This window comes from Rhincodon typus, chromosome 8 (genome assembly GCF_021869965.1).
Source record: "Rhincodon typus isolate 14 chromosome 8, sRhiTyp1.1, whole genome shotgun sequence".
Lineage (NCBI taxonomy): Eukaryota > Metazoa > Chordata > Chondrichthyes > Orectolobiformes > Rhincodontidae > Rhincodon > Rhincodon typus.
Window position 1 is genome coordinate 71,194,549 of NC_063339.1, and position 21,272 is coordinate 71,215,820.

The window sequence follows — 21,272 nt, forward strand, 5'->3', positions numbered from 1 at the left end:
ACCTCCATCTCCTACCGACCAACCTCATCCCGCCCCCTTGACCTGTCCGTCCTCCCTGGACTGACCTATCCCCTTCCTAACTCCCTACCTACACTCACCTTTCCTGGCCCCATCCCCGCCCCTTCGACCTGTTTGTTTCTTCTCCACCTATCCTCTCCTCTATCCCTCTTCTATCCGCCTCCCACTCTCTCCCTATTTATTTCAAAACCCCCTTCCCCTCCCCCTTTTCTGATGAAGGGTCTAGGCCCGAAACATCAGCCTCTCTGCTCCTACGATGCTGCTTGGCCTGCTGTGTTCATCCAGCCCTGCACCTTGTTGTCTCGGATTCTCCAGCATCTGCAGTTCCTACTATCTCTGACTCAGATTCTAGTCCCACTTTACACCCAAAAGAGATATTCTTTAAAAAGCACTAGTACTTACAATTGTGATGTTTTTATGTAGCTGGCATTGAGGCGAGACTTTGGACACTCAGGGCGGACACAGTGGAATCCCCCATGTATATTTATACAAATCTCCTCCCTGGTGCAGTTGTGTTGATTGCTTGTACACTCATTAACATCTGTAGAAGCAAGACAGTAACAATGAGATAAGTGATAACGTACAGCTGGCAGACAGAGTTACATTTGCTTTAGGCAGGCAGCATTGAGCTACCTCAACAAAGAAATGAGGTATGTAGATCGTAACAGATGGCTGGGTATGAAGTTGAGGTGTGCTTACCTTCACAGGCCCGTGAATCCTCTTGCAAGTTGTATCCGGAGGGACACGCACAACGATATGAACCTGGTGTATTCACACAAGAATATGCACAGAGTCGAGCCAGTCGGCCTGTCTGAAACAACTCGCACTCATCCACATCTGAAGGACAGAGACACACACACAGTGACAGTTAAGCATTTGGTAAACAAGTGCTCTCAATGGACCACCACAAAATTGGCGGAAATCCCAAGTGCAGAATTTCAGGCCGCAATGCATTTGTTGCATCTTTGGGAGAGTTTGCAACAGGAAAAGCCAGCAAGAGTCGCTGTGCTAGAATATTCTGATTTAAAGCATCATACAGGGAGGATTACAGAATGTGAACTGCACTGGAAGGGTTCAGGAAACAAATCAGCATTTTTGGAAGGTCAGGGAGATGGAGAAAAGAGAGAGAAAGAATGAGATAAGAGATAAAATAAATAGAAAGAGAAAGAAAGAGATAAGTTGAAAGATAAAAAGAAGGATAAAGAGATAAAGATAAAGGATAAAGATACAGAGACAAGAGATAAAGGAAATAAAAAGAGAAATAAGCACAGATAAATGGAAAGATAAAAGAGATAAAAACACATATAAAGGTAGATCATAAAGAGAAAGATTAACAGATAGAAAGATAGATAAAGAGAGATAGAGTGACAAAGAGAAAAAGAGAAAGATCCCATGAGAAAAGAATGCCTTATAGCCTCTTCTGACCAAAGGATAGAAATTTGGAACACTTTTGCCCAAATAGTGGTGTTTTCTGGGGTTAATTGGAGTTCTCAGAAGGAGATTGATAGATTTTTGTCAGGATTTCAAGGAGCAAAAGATGGGTAAATGGAGTTGAGAGACCAATCACCACAATCTAATTGAACAAAAACAGAAGTTGCTGGAAAAGCTCAGCAGGTCTGGCAGCATCTGTGAAGGAAAAAACAGAGTTAATGTTTCGGGTCCGGTGACCCTTCCTCAGAAGTTCTGTTTTGTTCCTGATTTACAGCATCCACAGTTCTTTGGGTTTTTACAATCTAATTGAATGTTGGACTAGGGGCTGAATGGCCTATTTCAGTTTCTGAGGAGGACAAGTGGAGAAGATTATCAAAATAAGGATTTGAATATTAGGCCTAAACAATCATTTCCCTTTTCCAAAAAATATTCTGATAGATAAAATATTGAACAGTGGCATCACTTTATCAATAGAGGTCAGTAATAATCAATCACCTCGTCAAAGATTGAGATAGGATTAAGAGAAGATCATTTGGCCTCTTGAGCCTGCTGTGCCATTCACAGAATGGAGGACAGATTCACACCAAGTCCCATTCTCCTGTCACCTCCATGCTCACTGACTTATGGATCCCAGTCCAGTAATGCCTCAATTTTAAAACTCTCCATTTTTAACTTTAAATTCCTCCATCCTCTCAGCTCCTCCCCATCTCTGTAACCTCCTTCATCCTTCCAACTTCCCCCCACCCCACACCAAACAATATCTACCCCACCAGAATCCCTGCACCCTACCAATGTCTCTTCCTCATTCCCAATTACCCTCACCCCAACAGCGGCAGCCATGCCTTCAGTTCTGGAATTCCCTCCTTAAAATTCTCCACCACCCCTTAAAACCTACCGCACGGATGAAGTACTTGCTCGCTGATCCCAACGCCTTTTTGGGTGGCTTGATATCAATTGATTGCTGGATTATTGCGTAACTTGCTTGTTTTGTTTTATCACATGAAACGTTAAATCAATTCAAGTGATCGAGTGGCTCGCGGCTGATCAAGGATGATTGTGAGCAGTCTCGGATTTGCGCAAGAAAATTGTGGAAGTGAGCTGCACGAAGAGACTCAGCTGCAACCACAGTGAAGTCCACCTTACCTCGACACTGTCTAACATCCTTCCCGCTGAGACGGAAGCCTGACTCGCAGCTGCAATGTTGTGAGCCCCGGACATCCGTGCAATGTGGCTGGTGACTGAAGGACGAGTCACTCTGCGATGTAGTCCACTCTGCCATTAGCAAGAAATAAGTGGCGACACAGTGAACACGAGCACGGGACTGATGCAAAACCTTTACAAATTACTGATAGGCCTCAGCTGGAGTATTATGTCATAGAGTCATACAGAACGGAAACAGACCCTTTGGTCCAACTTGTCCATTGCAACCAGGTATCCGAACTGAACTAGTCCCATTTGCCTGCATTTGGCCCATATCCCGCTAAACCTTTCCTGTCACTTACCTGTCCAAATTTCTTTTAAATGTTGTAACTACCTGCATCTACCACTTCCTCCGGCAGCTCAATCCACACAGGCGCTGTGTGAAAAAGTTGCCCCTTAGGTCCCTTTGAAATCTTTTCCCTCTCATCTTAAACCTATGCCCTCTAGCTTTGGACTCCCCTACTGTTGGAAGAAGGACTTGGCTTATTCAGCGTCTCCATGCCCTGCATGATTTTATAAACCTCTATAAGGTCACCCCTCAGCCTCCGACATTCAGGGAGAATAGCCCCAGCCTATTCAGCCTCCTCCTGTAATTCAAACACTCCAACCCCAGCAACATCCTTGCAAACCTTTTCTGAACCCTTTCAAATTTTAACAACACCTTTCCTACAGCAGTGAGACCAGTGATTTTAAATTGGTCTGACCTATGTTCCTTGACAATGTAGCACCACAATCAGCAATGACTTCCTTCCTATAGCAAGGGGACTAGAATTGTAGAAGTGGCCTCACCAATGTCTTGTACAGCTGCAACATGACGTCCCAACTGCTTTACTCAATGTTCTGACTAATGAAGGCAAGCGTGCCAAATGCCTTCTTCACCACCCTATCTAACTGCGACGCAACTTCCAAGGAACTATGTACTTGAACACTAGGTCCCTCTGTTCAATCACACTACCCAGGGGCCTACCATTAGCTGTGTAAGTTCTGTGTCCTATTCCAGGTACTGTCCTTTAGAAGGATGACAAAGCAAGGAGATTTATCAAAACGGAAGACATTTTTCAGTTATTTGGAGAGACTAAAACAAGTAAAATTGTTCCCTGTGGAAAAGAGAAGATTAAAGAGAGATTGAAAAGTAAATTTTCAAAATAATCAGGGACCTTGTTAGGGTACATAGGGAGCAAATGTTTCCAATGTCAGGGACATTGGTAACCAGGCGACTAATTTAAAATATCTGGGAAAATACAAGTGCACAAGAAATTGGAGCGTAGCCACGCAGACCATAATTTAATCACAGGCTTCACTTTCCTGCCTGCTTCCTATATTTTTTGATTTTCTCAGAAATAAAATTTCTGTCTAACTCAGCCTTAAAATGTATTCAACAAATCAGACTCCACAAGCCTAAAGAATTTCAAAGATTCACAATCCTTTGAGTAAATTAATTTCTCCTCTTCTCAGTCCTAAATAATTGGCCTCTTATCTTCACACTGTTTTTGATTTCGATCAGCAAAAACAATCTCTCAACATCTACCCCTTAAGCCTTCTTCAGAATTATTTGTCTTAAAGTGAGATTGACTCTTGTTTTGCGAAAAGCCAAATGTACTCAGTCTATCATTATAGGACCACTCCTTTTCCCAGAGATCAAGTTGGTGAATGCCTCCTGTAATGCCTCCAAATTGTCCTTTAAATATAGACACCAAAATTGCACGCAAAGGGCCGAATTCTCCGTTGGCAGTAGGGATTTTTAGAATCCAATGGATGTCACTTGCTGGGCCAGTATATATTGCCCTTGAGAAAAAGGTAATGAGCTGCCTTCTGGAACTGCTACAGTCCACATTCTGTAAGTAGACCTACAATGCCGTTAGGGAGGAATTTCCAGAATTTGGAGCCAGTGACAGTGAAGGAACAGCAATGTTTTTTTAATTCAATTGTGGGATGTGGGCAGTGGTGGAGAGTTGCTGTCTTGAACCACTGCAGCCCACCTGCTGTGGGTTGACCCACAATGCCATTAAGGAGGGAAATCCGGGATTTTGACCCAGTGACAGTGAAGGAACAACCATATATTTCCAAGTCAGGATGGTGAGTGGCTTGGAGGGGAACTTTGAGGTGGTGGTATTCTTGTGTACTTGTTGTCCTTGTCCTTCTATATGGTCGTGGGTCTGGAAGGTGCTGCCTAAGGATCTTTGGTGAATTTCTGCAGTGGATCTTGTAGATAATACACACTGCTGCTACTGAACTTCGACGGTGGAGGGAGTGAATGTGGGTGCCTATCAAGAAAGTTGGAATTCTAGATTAGGCTCAGGGGTCACAATTTGAAAGCATATCATAGGCAGGTGCCCTGCAGCTTTTGGAGAGAATGACAGCTGAGCTCTCTGACAAGATGAGGACTGGTGGACACCAGGCCTATGATGGCTGCCATGTTGGTGATGTGCCACTGGAATCAGCCAGGAGGGATTTGTTAGAAAATGCAGAGGCCATGCACAGACTGGAGCGAAAGGCAGGGCCATCTGTCCAGGTTTTGACTGCCATCATGGCTCTGGCATGCAAACACTTAGCTACCTGCCTGGAAAGGATGGTGACTGTCGTGGATAGCTACGTTCAAGCTGACAACTCAATGGCTGCTGGATAAGCTCTTGGACGTGGACTCCATTAATCTGGCCATGGCTAGGTGAGACAGGAATGAGACACGTCAACCTCCCTCCTTCTGCTCAGGGAGGCGCCACTGTGCGCTGAAATGGAGGAGGATCATGTGCCAGTTGACCTGGACCCTTCAACTCAGGATGACTCCAAAATCAGGGGCACCTCTGCACCCCCTCCACAATTGATTCCAACAGCTCCAACAGACAAGGTCAAGGAGATATCCCTGCATTCACGCAGGAGTCCCTGAAGAGGATGTGACCTTCAGGATGTTCATCCTCCACAGCATGAGCTCCCATGGTGAATAGACTGTCTCTAGCACAGCTGCTGGGTTGGGGGTGCAGGCAGATGTAATGGAAGCGAAAAGAAAACTTTAACAAGTAAAACCAAAGGTGGAATAGGTGATTTTTGCCGTTGGTTTTGCCATTTTAATTACACTCATAAGATAATGTAAGTTATATAGCTGAATGTGGCCAAAGCATGAGCCTGTGTTTAACATATTCTGATGGCTCAAGAGGGGATAGCAACATGAGGAAGCACATTTGCTGCATCAAGATCTTTATTGAGTATTCACATGAATTGTCACTTTGGTGATGAGCTTTCAATGGAAGGTATCTTAAAATTTTGTTCAGTACACTCTAGAGGAGATTGGCCCACATACACTTGCAACATTATAACTGAGACCAGTGCAGTTACAATTCTGCACTTTAAAGACAGCACCACATCAGAATTATTGGGCAGAGAGGATTGTAACATGCAAGTATTCCAAAGATGTTCTTGTTAACCACACTCACAAAGTGAGACAAAGCCCCACTGCCTGTTCTAGACCTTTTTAATTCAACCTGTTCCAACAGGTTTGTTACATTGAAATACAAGAACGAGCCTCTCAGCACAACAAGGCTGTGCCAGCATTTATGATGGCCCCCTCGTAGAGACGCACCTTTGAACAGTTGGGACTTGAACTCAGGCCTCCAGGCTCCAATGTAGGGGCACTACCAGAACAGAGCCCTCCACTGTTTGTTCTAGTCCAGATGGTAGACAATGCAGGTCTGTCGATAGGTTATTCCACAGGGGAGGGTGCCAGGGCAAGGTCTATATCCACGGAAGGTGATGGAGCTTTGGTGATGGGTCGCTGGTCATGCAGATGGCTTATTATTAGAGGGACCTTGTGTTAATTAGCTTGCCCCTAGCTTCCATTGCTCATCATCCATTTATCACTTATCCAAATATATGGCCTCCTCCTCGTGCTCTGAAACCTCTGTCAGCTGAGGATGGCTGATGTTCCTTGTGTTTCTCCCATTGCAGAATTGCGTTATCCACATTGTAGGGTCATGTTGTGCAGTGCATATCAAATCATGACATTCTCTGTGGTATGTCTAAGTTCAATGACCCAAGCCTCTATTGCTTCCTGGGAAAGGGAAAAATACAGACTAACAACTCTCTGACAGAAAAATCTCATCATAGTATCTGTCTGGAAAGGGAAACCTCTTATTCTTAAACTATGTCCCTAGTTCTAATCTGTCCATAAGAGAGACTTACCCATACTCACACTCCACATCTTCCTGTATGCAACCTACAGGCCCCCTCAGGATCTTGTACATTTCTGTGAGATCACCTCCCATTCTTCTAAACCCCAGTGAGTACAGGCTCAAGCAGGTCAACCTTTTTTCAAAGGATAACCCCCCTCATCTTAGGAATGAGTTGAGTGAACCTTCTCTCAACCACTTCAAAGTGTATAATTGTTTTTTCAAAACATGTACAAGTCCTCCAGGTGTTTCCTCACCAAAGCCCTATACAGCTGCAGTAAGATTTTCCCTCGTTTAAATTCCATTCCCCTTGCAATTAACTTCAACATTTCATTTGCCTTCCTAATCATTTGCTGAATGTATATACTGACACGCCATTCATGTATCAGGGTACGCAGATCATTCTGTCCTTTATAATTCTGCAATCTCTCCTATTTAACTAGTTGTCAGCTTTTTTACTCTTTACCAATATTTTATTCCATCCGCCATGATTTGGCCCACCCATTAAACCTGCCGAATTTCCCATTCACACTTTTTGGATGAACACCCTTCCTCAGACGGCTGTGAATGGTTCAGAAAGGCAACTTGCTGCCACCTCAAGGCCACTTAGGTTAATAAATGCCCATATCCCAAAAACAAATATATAAATAAATGCGTGCACACACAAAAACAGCAGTGTCCTTGCTGATAACTATCTTCCATGCCACAGTTGACCTGGATCTTAGAATCTCTACAATGTGGAAGCAGGCCATTCGGCCCATCAAGTCCACACTGCTCCTCCGAAGAGCATCCACCCAGACCCAACCCCCTACCCTAGAATTTTGCAAACTCCACACAGAGAGTTGCCCAAGGCTGGAATCAAACCCAAGTCCCTGGTGTTGTGAGGCAGCAGTGCTAACCTCTGAGCCACTGTGCCAACCTGATCACTGTCTTATTGCTCTTTATGGGAACTTGCTGTGCACAAATTGGCTGCCAGCCTTCCTATATCACAGTAATGGCTATGCTTCAATAAATCAGCTGTAAGATGCTTCAGGGTATGCTGAGGAACTGAAAGGTGTGATATGTACGCAAGCGGCTGCCTGGTTGCCTTTCTCTTTGTAATCTGCTTTTGTTTTTGCACAGGGCATCTTCAGTCCCTAAAAAAAATCCAAACTTCTTCAGAAATGGGCTGGTCCCAGAGTCATAAGGTACCCAGCACTGAGTACCTCCTCCATGTGGATGACTGACCAATAAGAGAACGAGGCACAGAGACGGGGAGCTACAACTACTTATCTGTATGCTGTGCTATTCACTTGTTGCGTTCCATTCTTTGTTGCTGTTAGTTGATCTCTGCCCCCTGAGCAGCAAGCTCGTTCTCTGCTTTTGAAGGAAACAGGGGTCCCATTGTCACTGGAGATACCTCGGGATCAGTTCAAGTGATTAGGATAGTTAGCATGAGACAGGACTTGCATTCCCAAGGTAAAATAAGCCTGGCAACATTCCCAGAACCCCACAGAGCACACTGCTAATAGTGGTGAGAGCCAACAGTTCGAAACCAACCTTTACACTTTGTGTTAGACTTAGCCTGCTATAAGCTCACTGTTTCACATCAATTCCCTAATCAGTATTGCATGCCACTAGGCATTAGAGCCGTCTTCCATCACCTCAGAGGATAATTCAAGTCACTTCTCTTTCAGCTCTGCCCCACATCAAGTTACAGTTCCCATCATTTACACCATCCACATTTATGTAGGGCAACCACCTGCATAAGGCAAATTGTACCAACTATATGTCATCACTATGCACATCAAACACAAAGACACCACTGAAATGTATTCGAGCGCATCAGATATTTTACAGGCAGCTTAGGACCTAGCCCATTTAAAATGCTCCACTGATTTCAAACCAAGTGAAGCTTTTGTGCACCTTCATCAGCTCAAATCTTTAACTACAGCAGACAAATCGTTAACTGTAGATTTTACTAGTCTCTCCTGGGAAATTATATCACTGCAAGGTTGGAAGAAAATTAAAATGTCTGAAGTGTAAAGACAGGAAGGTAGAGAGATTTGCATTTAAACAGCACCTTTCAAAATCTCAAGGTGTCCCAAACCACCTTTCTGCAAATAGAATATGGTTGCACACTACAGAAATTGCTGAAGAAACTCAGCAGGTCTGGCATCACCTGTGGGGAGCACGCACAGATACGAGATGCTGCCAGACCTATTGAGTATGTCCAGCAATTTCTGTTTCTGTCTCAGATTTCCAGCATCCACAATTCTTTATTTTATGTTATGTACACACACCTCAGCTATTCCTTCAAAATCTCCCCACCCCCGACCACATCCTCCTTCTCGTCCCCGCCTCCTTGACCTGTCTGTCTTTTCTCCCACCTATCCGCCCCTCCCACTTCACTGACCAAGCCCCACCCCCACTTCCTACCTACACTCACCTCACCTCTACTAGCCTCATCCCCGCCTCCTTGACCTGTCTGTCTTCCCTCCCACCTACCCGGCCCTCCCTCCTCACTGATCAACCCCCATCCCAACTCCCTACCTGCATGCACCTTTACTGGCTTCATCCCCGCCTCCTTGACCTGTTCGTCTTCTCTCCCACCTATCTGCTCCACTATCCACCTTCTATCATCGCCTCCCCAACTCTCTATTTATTTCAGAAGCCCCTTCCCCTCCCCCATTTCTGAAGAAGGCTCCAGAGCCAAAACGTCAGGTTTCCCGCTCCTCTGATGCTGCCTGGCCTGCTGTGTTCATCCAGCTCCACACCTTGTTCTACCTATTTCATCACCTTTACCTACAAGAGTCCATTTGCCAACCAATTAGCATTTTCCACTCACACAGTATAAATGATTTTTTTCTCTTGTCATTGGTGTTCTTGCAAATTGTCCTAATGAATGTAAAATGAAAAGCTTCAACAAAAATGTCTTGTTTCAGCAAGTTTTGTATTACCAAACGACTGTTTATAAGTGTTCAAGTTTGATATGCGGCTCATTGGTTCCCTCTGCTTGTTTTTCCTCACAAATCTTGCTAGCCCTTGCAGTTTGAGAGCTCTTCAGTATTGATGGCATTGGAAAACATTCCCATCTCATTGACAATACGAAACAAATTCCTTACACCAACATAAAATAGAATCCATTGAGATTAGTTTTGTTTAGATTTTCCATTAGCTCTTTGAAACTTTCCATCTTCCCCATCTGTTTCTTGACAGGCTCTTCATTGATCGGTTGTTCCTCTGCCCGCTCACTCATTTGAGCAGAGCTGTCGTAATTTAGTTTTTAACTTCAAAACTTGTCCATGGATTACTGAGCCATTTAAAGTTTCCTCTGGCCCAGCAGGATTTATAATCTTTACTGAGAGCCTCCAATGTCTATTCATGCATGTTTGAACTTAGACTCCAGGCTGCTCCCACAGACACACCTCACACCACCACCTATATTTGTTTTCAAGTTATAAATTCCTCTTTTCCCCAAAGTAGAGAGCCAACTTTCTTGTTGCAGTAACTCATTCCAGCTCTAAAATGCTTTTACCATTGTTATGATAGAGTCTAGAGGAATGCCCTCTATCTTTCTTTATGTCCACTGCTCCACTGACCAAAACATAGTTATAGGTTTACCCATTTACTCTTATGACAAATTGGAATTTTTAAAAAAATCTATATTGGGTTTTAAACATAACAAAGTCTATCAACCAAGTTTCTTTAACAAACAAAGAAAAGAATTATTGCAAAAATTAGGCTTATTTAGCAAAGGTGTAAAAGCTAATTTACATATAGTTTAAAACATGACAGTATAAATATCTAGAGATAGTAGGAACTGCAGATGCTGGAGAATCCGAGACAACAAGGTGCAGGGCTGGATGAACACAGCAGGCCAAGAATCTCTTTTTAAATGGCCACCCCAGGAAAAAGGAGGAAAGAAATGACTCTCTATCTCTCTTCGCAGAGATTCACTTTGGGGAATAAAACCTTTGGTCAATAATGGTTTGTTCTTGAATGCACAAGGTGTGAGATGGTTGTCCGTCTATCATTCTGAGTGACACTAAATGTAGGCAGTTCTCTCTGGGATGTCCACAAATGCAGCCTCCTAGGAAACAGGATTTCTCCAGACACTGTTCAAGAGGACAATCAGGTTTCACAGCAAGGACAGTCAAGCTCTATTTCTTTAACAGGTTGGTCACCTACTGCTCCAAACAATGTCTGAAACAGACACTTCCATCCAAAATAGTCATAAACCCAAACAGCGGGCTCATAGAAAAGAAATTATTATCACAAGACATGTCACTATCAAGAAATGTCTCATTAAAAAAAAGTTTTAAATTGCTTGCATTAACCTCTAAAATAAAAATGGGCATCCACAATTCTTTAAATGCAAGTCCACAAAAATTCACAACATCAATCATTGGAGTATTCTTCCTTGTTGAGGACCGTCATGAGGATTTCTTCTGTAGGACTGTTAAAACTTGAGCTCTTCCCTACTGCTGACTGAGCTATGTGAGCAGGCGACCGAAAGCTGATCCTGAAGATCTCACGCTGCTGCTCACCACATTGCATGGACATGCCAGCTCACCACACTGTATGAGCTACTGCTCACGAAGATTACCTCCAACATCTACTAAGTGTAGGAAACCAAATTGTTTGTCTAGTGGTCACTTAGTCTTGTGTGACAGTGGAAGATCACATCCCTGGTTAAACTAGAAGAGTCTCTTGTAGTTAACAAAATACAGTTTATTACATGGAACAAAGACAGAAGTTGCTGGAAAAACTCAGCAGGTCAGGCAGCATCTGTGAAGAAAAAATCAGAGTTAACGTTTCGGGTCCAGTGACCCTCCCTTAGTAGGGAAGTTTATTACATGTTAGCAACTAGTTGCAGGTTATTTTGATACAACAAACATAGTTAGACTTTGAGGGGGATTACGTCTTAGATTCTCAAAGGAGAGAAAGCGAGACCTAAGCTGCTCTACCCTTAAGTCCATCTGACGTAATCATAAACGGTGGTTTTTATGGCACTCCTCACTATTAACCGTTTCAGACCCATTTACAACACCACACTGCCTCCGTACAGCACTGGGCAACAGCCTGGATGTTGCACTCAGCTCTGTTCCCACAAGCCCCTGGGATAAGCGCTGTCACGGGGTTATACAATCTTGCAAGACTTACGTGAATTTAAGGCAAGGTGGCAATTATAGCCAGCCCAACCTGGACGACAGAGACAGGCAAATCGGTTTACATCATCCACGCAGGTTCCACCATTGACACAGGGATTACTGGCACACTCGTTTATATCTGAGGGCAGAGAGTGTAAGCAATGGGCAGTATTAGATTCAAAGGACGTGTTGTTCTCTTGAACTGGCAAACAATTTACACTTAAACGGCACCTTTACCGAGGTGAACAGCCCCTCGAAGGCACTTCACAGAAGAAACCTCCATACTGAACCCCAGAAGGAGACGTTAGGGCAGGCGATGAGGTAAGTTTGAAAAGGAGATAGAGGCGAGAAAGATTTAAGAAGGGAATTCCACAGTCAAAGGTGCTAGATGGTCAAAAGAAGGCACAAATTGACAACGGAGGAGCAAAGAAAATTTGAAAAAACACAAAAGACCTGAATTGGAAGAGGCCCGAGGTCTGGGAGGGGCTGTAGGATTTGAGAGGAATATAGACATAAGTAGGAGGTAGCCGTGGAAGTCCTTGATGCGAATAACATAAATCAGCAAGAACAGAAAATGACAGGCAAATGAGACTGGCAGGATGTGAAGTGTGGTCCTCATCAGAACTCATTCACCAGCACAGACAGGTATCCTACCTCAACTGCATGGAGTCAGTGGAGGGGGGGCAGCCCTGCATGGTCTACGAAGTAGATGTGACACTTAATGAACAGCAAAGTCTGTGCAGACTCAAGACAACATCGGGAAACAAAAGAAGAGGATGGTACAGCCAAAGGCATGAGCTGGAAATGGTCTGTGGCCCACTCCTACCCCTTCCGTTACACACACGCACGATCGAGAACTATACCACACCCACATTATGGCAAGGAAACATAAACAACTCTGAAAAAATTGCCAACTGCAATTTTCTGCTGGGTTTGACAGTGTGGAACACAGTCACCGTGGTAACTCAGGCAGGGTGAATATGGAGGGCATTTAATACAGTCCTTGAAACCACAGCAATTTGTGTAAAAAAAATGCTTACTTTCACATGTCAAAATGAGTTTTTAAAGAGTAGTATCTGTAAGCATTATACTATGGAGAAAAACAACAGATTTGTGCACAGCAAGATCCCACTAACAGCAATGTAAGAATTACCAGTTTATCTTGTTTAGTGACACTGTTTGAGACATAAATATTGATTAGGGCATCAGAAAGAACTTCCCTGAACTTCTTCACAGAGCGGCGTGGGATCATTTAGGAAATGCACTGCAACACCGGGATTCGCACAGTACTGCAGATTGTTTGCTCTGGATTAGGATTTTAACCCTTGATTCAGGTGGGAGCATCCCCAATTTAACCACAAGGTGGACAAAACACTTCATACCACCTTGACATAGTCCATGGTTATACAAGGCCTGATGTATGTTATAAATCAGGAAGTGATAATATTTCCCTCAGAGAATAGTGAAACAGGCGACCGGTTCATATTCTGAACAGTGCAAAAATATACCCCTCCCCAAACCCTCCACTGAGCCCCCTTGCAGCATCCCTATTCACTTAACTCCTTTGTGTCCTCTCCATCTCCCCCAGTTTCCTTGCAGCCTCCCTCATCCCTCACCTCATTGGGCCCAGTGGGCTGATGGCATCTCTCCACTCCCCCAACGCCCATATCAGCTAGGCCCAGCCTTCAAACTCCAGATCCTCCAGCAACTCCCTCCCTGACAACACTTACTCCTTCAGGCACAGACTTTCTCTCTCTCTGCTGAGCAAACACAGGAAAAACCCACCCTGAGAGCAGAATGGTAACAGGGTACTCTTTCCTTCTGTCCTATTCTGGAGGGTGACTTTTCTCCAAGTGGTCACCCCATGGTTGAATTTTCCCAGTCAATTTGGAGATTATGAGGGCAGAACTGCCCACCACTCCTGATCATTTTGAGTTTTGCAACGAAGGCTAATGTGTTGAATTCCCCAACTAGAAGAGAGAGGTCTGGCTGAAGAAATTATCTCTTGGTAGTAGGGGCAGATTGATCGCTTTGGCTAAGTTCAATCACCTAAAGAGGGTTGGGAGAGGAATTTCCCATCTTGATTGCTTAACTGTTCTGGGGGTCATCTGGTATTTTGACTTTGCCAGAAGGTTGCATGTTATCCAGAATGACAGGTGCCATTAATGTGATGCAACAAGGTATCGCAATTGTGTGGGCTAGGCTGGATGGACTAAAGTAGCCTTTTGTCTGTACCTCTCCAGACACTTTTCACAGTATTATATCAGTGTTAATTGGAGGAGACCGCTGTCTCCTTTTGCTGTCTGTGTGTTTAGGCCTATCTTTTGAGCTAATTTTATGTGACCATATTTTCCAGACTGATCTTATTTTTCTCTCTTGTCTCTCACATCCTTTAATAAAACTACACGTAGTTGTCCAACAGCTTCTTCTTTTGACAAGTTATAATCAGTGGTCAGGGAGGTGATGGCCTGTTAATCCAGAGACTCAGGTAACATGCTGGGGACCTGGGTTCAAATCCCACCATGTCCAATGGTGGAATTTGAATTCAATAAATATCTGGAATTAAGAGTCCAATGATGATCATTGTCAATTGTCGGAAAAACCCATCTGACTGACAAATGGCCTTTGGGGAAGGAAACTGCCATCCTTACCATGACTGGCCTACATGTGACTCCAGACCCCCAGCAGTGTAGTTGTCTCTTAACTGCCCTCTGGGCAATAAATCCTGGGTCTAGACAGTAATGGCCAATCCTGCTAATGAATAAAACAAAACACCAATACCAGTTGTGCCACGCTCTTCCATATGGCGGAGGATATGGTTTCTTTGAACTACCAGCTGTCTTCAGATAAGACTGTGTCTTCTATCCTTGTGCCAAAGCTGTTCCCAGCTAACTTGCCTGTTTTAGCATTTTGAACATCCTAATCGAATATCCACTAACCTTCCTCGGGTCAGTTTAATAGACAGCAATTCAATCCTCTCTATTCTTAAAGAGCGCACATTTGTCTCAGTATCAATTCCAGCATTTGTATTCTTCGCTAACACCAATCTTGTAATTCTACAAACTGGATCCAAGTGATTATGTCCTTAATGGTACTGTACAACACTTGTATATTTCAGTGTCGGCTCCTGTACATATGCACACTGGCTGATGAAAATTATGCTCACCCTCCACCACTGTACAACACATGTCCCTTTATTAATTCCCGTGCACATACACAGTGAACAAAAGGAAGTAACTCATTCACATCTGCTAACCTGGGCAAGAGGGAGCAGTTTACTCGTGAATGTTAGTGGATCTGATTCTGCTCCAATACAACTACTTATTCAATTCTGTAAAGGTGCTTACTGTAATTAGAGGGTTAGTGAAGTGAGATACTGTAACGGGAGGCACAGGTTTACCAAAATATTACCTTCACAATGTAATCCAAGAAGACTGAACACTTAAGAAGCTACAGTTATTATTAATTATCAAAGTGGCTGGTGCTTCTGAGTCTGTGCAATAAAATGGGCCATGTCAGCTCAACAAAAGCCTTTGAACTAGTTTCAAAATTAATTTTGCTGCCATTATATAGGAATTACTGCACTATGAGTCTCTGGGTTGGAGTTCTTAAGCAGGAATAACATATAATTATATTGCTGACACACCAGGAATATCAACAGTACTCCAGAAGTGAGTGCTTAAAACCAGTAGTGGCATGCAATGTTTCTGGCTTGCAATATAAATATTTATTCTTTACCTCACTTAGTGCTGGACACTTACTTTTACAGAAAGGCAGTTGTCCACTCCATGTCTTATCTTTGAGGCACACCCTGGTGTTTGATCCCACTAAGACAAAACCAGGATCACAGACAAAGTGTACCTCATGGCCAACTAAATACCTGCTTCCAAACTTCTTTCCATTATTCGGAGCATTGAGTTTGGGACAAGTTTCTGTGGAAATAAAACGTAGAAAGTGAAACTGAGGAGAAACAAGGTCACAGGTTACTATAGTGAAAGATGGTTTCTGGTCTGGGCCATGGCCTTAAAAAAGAAAGAACTTAAAACTGGAATACAACTTTTACAACCTGGCTACATGCCAAAGTGTGTGACAGACAAATATGTGCGTTAGTATTTGCCATGTGCTCACTGTTGTGATGAAGGTATAGGAGCAGCCAATTTACACGCAGCAAACTCCAATAAGCAATGAGATACATGATCAGAACTTTGCTTCATGTCATTCCATGAAATATTTTAATCCCAACTGTGATCTTGGTTTAGCATCTTATGCAAAAGATGCCATATTTCTAAGTGTGGCACTAAAGAGAAAGCATAGATTACAAGCTCATGTCTCTAGAATGGGAACTTACCCGCACTGTGAAGGAAGAAGTGTAAATAAATATGGCCAAAATGAAGGATAAATGAGTTATTTGCCTATAAGCAAGAACATAAAGAATTTTGTGAAAGGTTACATCTCAAGAAAGACACACAAAAACTGCACACCAGCATATTTCTTTCAGTACATCAACAGGAAAGACAACATTAGATTTTATAAAAATGAGTTTATACTGAACTGGAATTTTTACAACTTTAACCATGTTAGTCAAGGTTCTGTGTTTTAAGATTATAATGGAAAGTAGCCTCCACTACCCTTGTTAGGTTCGCTTTTGTAGAATTAATGAGGCCTGCAATTTATGTAACATTTGAATGTGAGACAATATTTATCAGGACCAAAAAGAGCTGCTATGTTATGTAGAAATTACGTTCCAGTTTTAGTTGTGATCATCTAAAGTGGCTAAGCCTAATTATAATTTAAGATATAGCTCCTATATATAGGAGATATACATGCAGCCTCAAAGAACAATAAGTTGTCTTATGGCCATATACACATTTGATAAGAATCTGATAAGAAGTTGAAAGAAACATTTTATGCTTTAGATTCTTTAACTCACGTCTACTAACATCTCCTTACAAGAAAAAGGCTTGACTACCAAGGCTCAGCGATGAATTTTTCTCTAACTGCGAGTGAGTAACTATTTGGAGGATTTTGATAAATGCAAAACTAATTGATGAATTTTCTATTCAAAATACTTTACGATAGTAGCAACTACAAATTAGATTCGCTACTAGAAATAACACTACTTATTCAGAATCTACTTAATGTTACAATTGACCTTTTCCACCCAATTGTATGTTTGGCTGTTTGATGAACTTTTCTATATTTTAGAATTGATATTGTTTCACAGTGCTACTACCTGACTTCAGGCTGCAGAGCAGTTAGTGATTGTTACACATTAAAATGGAGTTATTTCTTTAATTCATGAAAATAACACATTTTAACACTTAATTAACACAGTTGGGAAACTATGAAAGGAGGTTCAGAAACATTAAAGAAATGTGGTGGCCATATCATAAAAGTTACTAGGGAGGGGAAGTCTTAAGTTGTTATGGTGACATTATTGCTATAGTCAGAGGTTGTATTTCCATATCCTAGTAAAAATGGATATAGATGAAAGTGTGTTGAAAAAGGTGAAAACAGCAGCCTAGTTAATCAAGCACTTTGCATCTGTTTTCACAACAGAAGAAGACGGCAAAATCAATAATACCAGACAATCTAAAAACAAACCAGGGAAGGAAGCTTAATCAATATACAATCAGCAAAAGAAAGTCACAAAGTCAAAAAGAACCAAGAGACAAAAGCTTCCATGGTCTGATGTTTTCGTTTTTGAAAAACAGGTAGGGAAAATACATCGGTCAGAATTTTTCACAAATCAATAAATTCAAGGGATTGTGTCATTACATGGGAAATTTACCAACATCACTTCAGTGCTTATGATGGGACAGCAGGAGAAATCAGCTACCAACAGATCTGTCAGTTTAGTAAAAATTATGGGGAAATTACTCAGTTATCAGACATTTATGGCTGAGTACCTAAATCAACTGGCTGAAGTATAGATTTGCGAGCATAGGATATGTTTAACTGATTGATTCCTTTCAGGAAATCAGCAGCCCGATTTACACATTTGGTAAGTATCTAATAAGAGTTTATCAAAAATGCCTCTGGTGATAGATTTCAGCGACATTTGATATTTGATGCCTCTTTACCCTTCACATTCCCTTTCCACCCTGAAGCTTAAAAACCATTCATTTCACCTGATCTGACACAAAGTATTTAATTTGGAACATTAACGAGAAGTTTGTTTTTGCTTTTGCCAGAAACGTTGTTTGATATGCTGAGTGTTTCCAGGTGGAATCAATGTGAGTGTATAAAGTTGAGACTTAGATCAGTCATGGTCCATCTGAAAAATGGCATACACACTCAAAAGGCTGGTTGGCCTATTCCTGTTTCTGAAATAACTCCACAGAGGCCGGTATCCTGTCACCAAGTCACCCTTTATTTACACATGAACAGTCTTTGACGCTCTGAGAGCTAGATCTTAGAGTGAGCAGAACCACATCTCTTGCGTTTCCTGCAACTCATCCCTCACACCCCCTCCCTGCAATAACTACAAAGACAGAATTCCCCTCGTCCTCACGTACCACCCCACCAACCTCCAGATTCAACGCATCATCCTCCGCCACTTCCGCCACCTGCAATCTGACCCCACTACCAAGGACATTTTCCCCTCCCCACCCTTATCTGCATTCCAGAGGGACCGCGCTCTCCGTGACTCCCTTGTCTGCACCACACTCCCCACTAGCCCCACCCCTGGCACTTTTCCCTGCAACCGCAGGAAGTGCTACACCTGCCCCTACACCTCCCCCCCTCACATCCATCCCAGGCCCCAAGAAAACCTTCCACATTAAACAGATGTTCACCTGCACATCTGCTAATGTGGTATATTGTATCCGCTGTTCCCGATGTGGCCTCCTCTACATCAGGGAAACCAAGCGGAGGCTTGGAGACTGCTTTGTGGAGCACCTACGTTCGGTTTGTGACAAACGACAACACCTCCCAGTCACGAACCACTTCAACTCCCCTTCCCACTCCTTGGACGACATGTCCATCCTGGGCCTCCTCCAGTGCCACAACGATGCCACCCGAAGGCTGGAGGAACAGCACCTCAGATTTTGCTTGGGAACCCTGCAGCCCAATGGTCTCAATGTGGACTTGACAAGCTTCAAAATCTCTCCACCCCCGACCTCATCCCAAGACCAGCCCAGCTCGTCCCTGCCTCCTTGACCTGTCCGTCTTCCCTCCCACCTACATGCCCCTCCCTCCCAACTGACCAACCCCCATCCCAACTCCCTACCTATACTCACCCTTACTGGCTCTATCTCCGCCTCCTTGACCTGTCCATCCTCTCTCCACCTATCTGCTCCTCTATCCACCTTCCATCATCGCCTCCTTCTCTCTCTATTTATTTCAGAGTCCCCTTCCCCTCCCCCGTTTCTGAGGAAGGGTCCAGACCCAAAACGTCAGCTTTCCTGCTCCTCTGATGCTGCCTGGCCTGCTGTGTTCATCCAGCTCTACACCTTGTTATCTCAGACTCCAGCATTGGCAATTCCTACTATCTCTGTTTATATCTGTCAGTCAGGGCTCCTGATTGGACCAGGTTAACATCCTCAATCAGGGAACTCATATTCTATGAAGTCCACCCAGCTGACCTTGTTACAACCACTAGCTTCCCCTCCCCCCTGAGTCCGAGGACGTAGGCCAGTTTTTTTTTGTAGCTCCTCCTGGGGCATTTTAGCACCGGGTCAGGTTCCTCCAACTCTGCCTTTCATACGGGTGACGTGTAATGCACAGCGGCTCATCTCTTACACCTGGAGCATCTCGGAATAAATTCATTCTCTTCTTCAGGCAGCAAAGGCATCGAGGCAGCGATATCGGCGTGTCCATCTCAGATTCCAAGGTATCTTCAACGTTTCATGGATAGGGAGAATCCATAGGTTCTGAAACAGTTGGAAAGGCAGTGGAGGAGCCAGGCACATTTTGCTCCCGTACTATTTGCGAGTTTGCAGCTTACGTCTGATCCACAAATGGTCCAGGGCCGTCAAGCCTACCCAAACTTTATACGTCACTGGACCTGACTTCACGTCGACCATCCCTCTTACTCATGCAAGGCCATTCCCATGGTTCCTATACCAAATTTTGTCTCCTGCAGAAAAATGTCTCTCTCACTTAGTGGAGCCTTGTGTCCAGCAGTGACGTTCCTGATGCTGTTTCACCCTCAGGGAGGTCCAGGAAGATCAGATTTAATCTGGTGTGCAGTCTTCTCCCCATTAGCAACTCTGCTGGAGTTATCCCTGTAGTTGCTTGAGGGGTGGTCCTATAATCAAATAGGAACCGGGATAGCATATCTAGATAGCAACCGGTATCTAGTGAAACTGTAGGCTGTTTCTTTAAGCCTGCCTTCAAAGTTTGGACTGCTCTTTTTGTCAGACCATTACATGTTTGTTGGTATGGAACTCTCCTTACATGTCAAATACTGTTCGACTTTAAGAAAGACTGAAATTCCCTGCTAGTAAACGATGTCCTGTTATTTGTGGCTAACACTTCCAGGAATCTGTGTTTGATGAATGAACTCTATGCATGTCTGGCCACTTTATGTGGGCATCTACAATGACTAAGAAAATTGAGCCCATGAAAGGACCAGTATAGTTGACATGTAACCGATTCCAGGGTTTATCTGACCCTTCTCACAAATGAGGGGGAGCGGCTGGCAGTATTTTTTTGTCCTTGTTGGCACTCTGGGCATTGCCCCACCAATGCGATTATGTCTACATCCAACCCTAGACCCTACATCCCTACATCCACCAGACATAACTTCTCACCAACATCTTCAGTTTGGAAACACATGGGTGACCCTGGTGGAGTTCAGCCTGTATCTAGTGGTGACCTTTGCTTGGGACAATCACTCTTGCTCCCCATAATAATACACCATCCTCTACTGTGATCTGGTCTCTCCAGGTCCAATAAAAGGTTTCAGTTCTGGTTGTGAGGGCCTTTGGTTTCTCCCATCACCACCAAATGTTTCAGTTTTGCAAGGACTGATCTTTGTGCATCCAAAGTCTGATATTCTCAGCTGAGACTGGAAGTGTGTTCAGAAAATTTAAAACCATTACAGACTCTTCCAGGGGCAATATCATTGGTGGTGTGCCCACCAACACGAGGTGGCTCAGTGCATCTGCATTTGCTACTTGGACTCTCGGACAGTGTTCCAACTTGCACTTAGTATCAGAGCCCACCACTGAATTTGGACTGAGGTTATGGGTGGCACTGCCTTGTCCTCTTTAAGTAGACCTAGCAGGGGTTTGTGGACAGTAGTTGTTACAATTTTACATCCGTAAAGGTATTGGTGGAATTTCCTAACTCCAAATATGATCACCAAAGCTTCCTTCTCTATCTG

General features: G+C 43.5%; 1 protein-coding gene across 1 annotated transcript in view; it reads right to left on the minus strand.

The window, feature by feature from the left end:
- Window positions 1-21,272, minus strand: part of LOC109934230 (fibulin-7-like) — a 46,861-nt gene that overhangs the window by 4,175 nt on the left and 21,414 nt on the right. Inside the window, exons 3-7 of the mRNA XM_048600263.1 lie at window positions 15,703-15,873; window positions 11,955-12,080; window positions 2,593-2,721; window positions 718-855; window positions 421-559 (exon numbers count right to left, since the gene is read on the minus strand). Of these exons, the coding sequence (XP_048456220.1) occupies window positions 421-559; window positions 718-855; window positions 2,593-2,721; window positions 11,955-12,080; window positions 15,703-15,873 (703 nt within the window). The remainder of the gene's footprint in view (window positions 1-420; window positions 560-717; window positions 856-2,592; window positions 2,722-11,954; window positions 12,081-15,702; window positions 15,874-21,272) is intronic.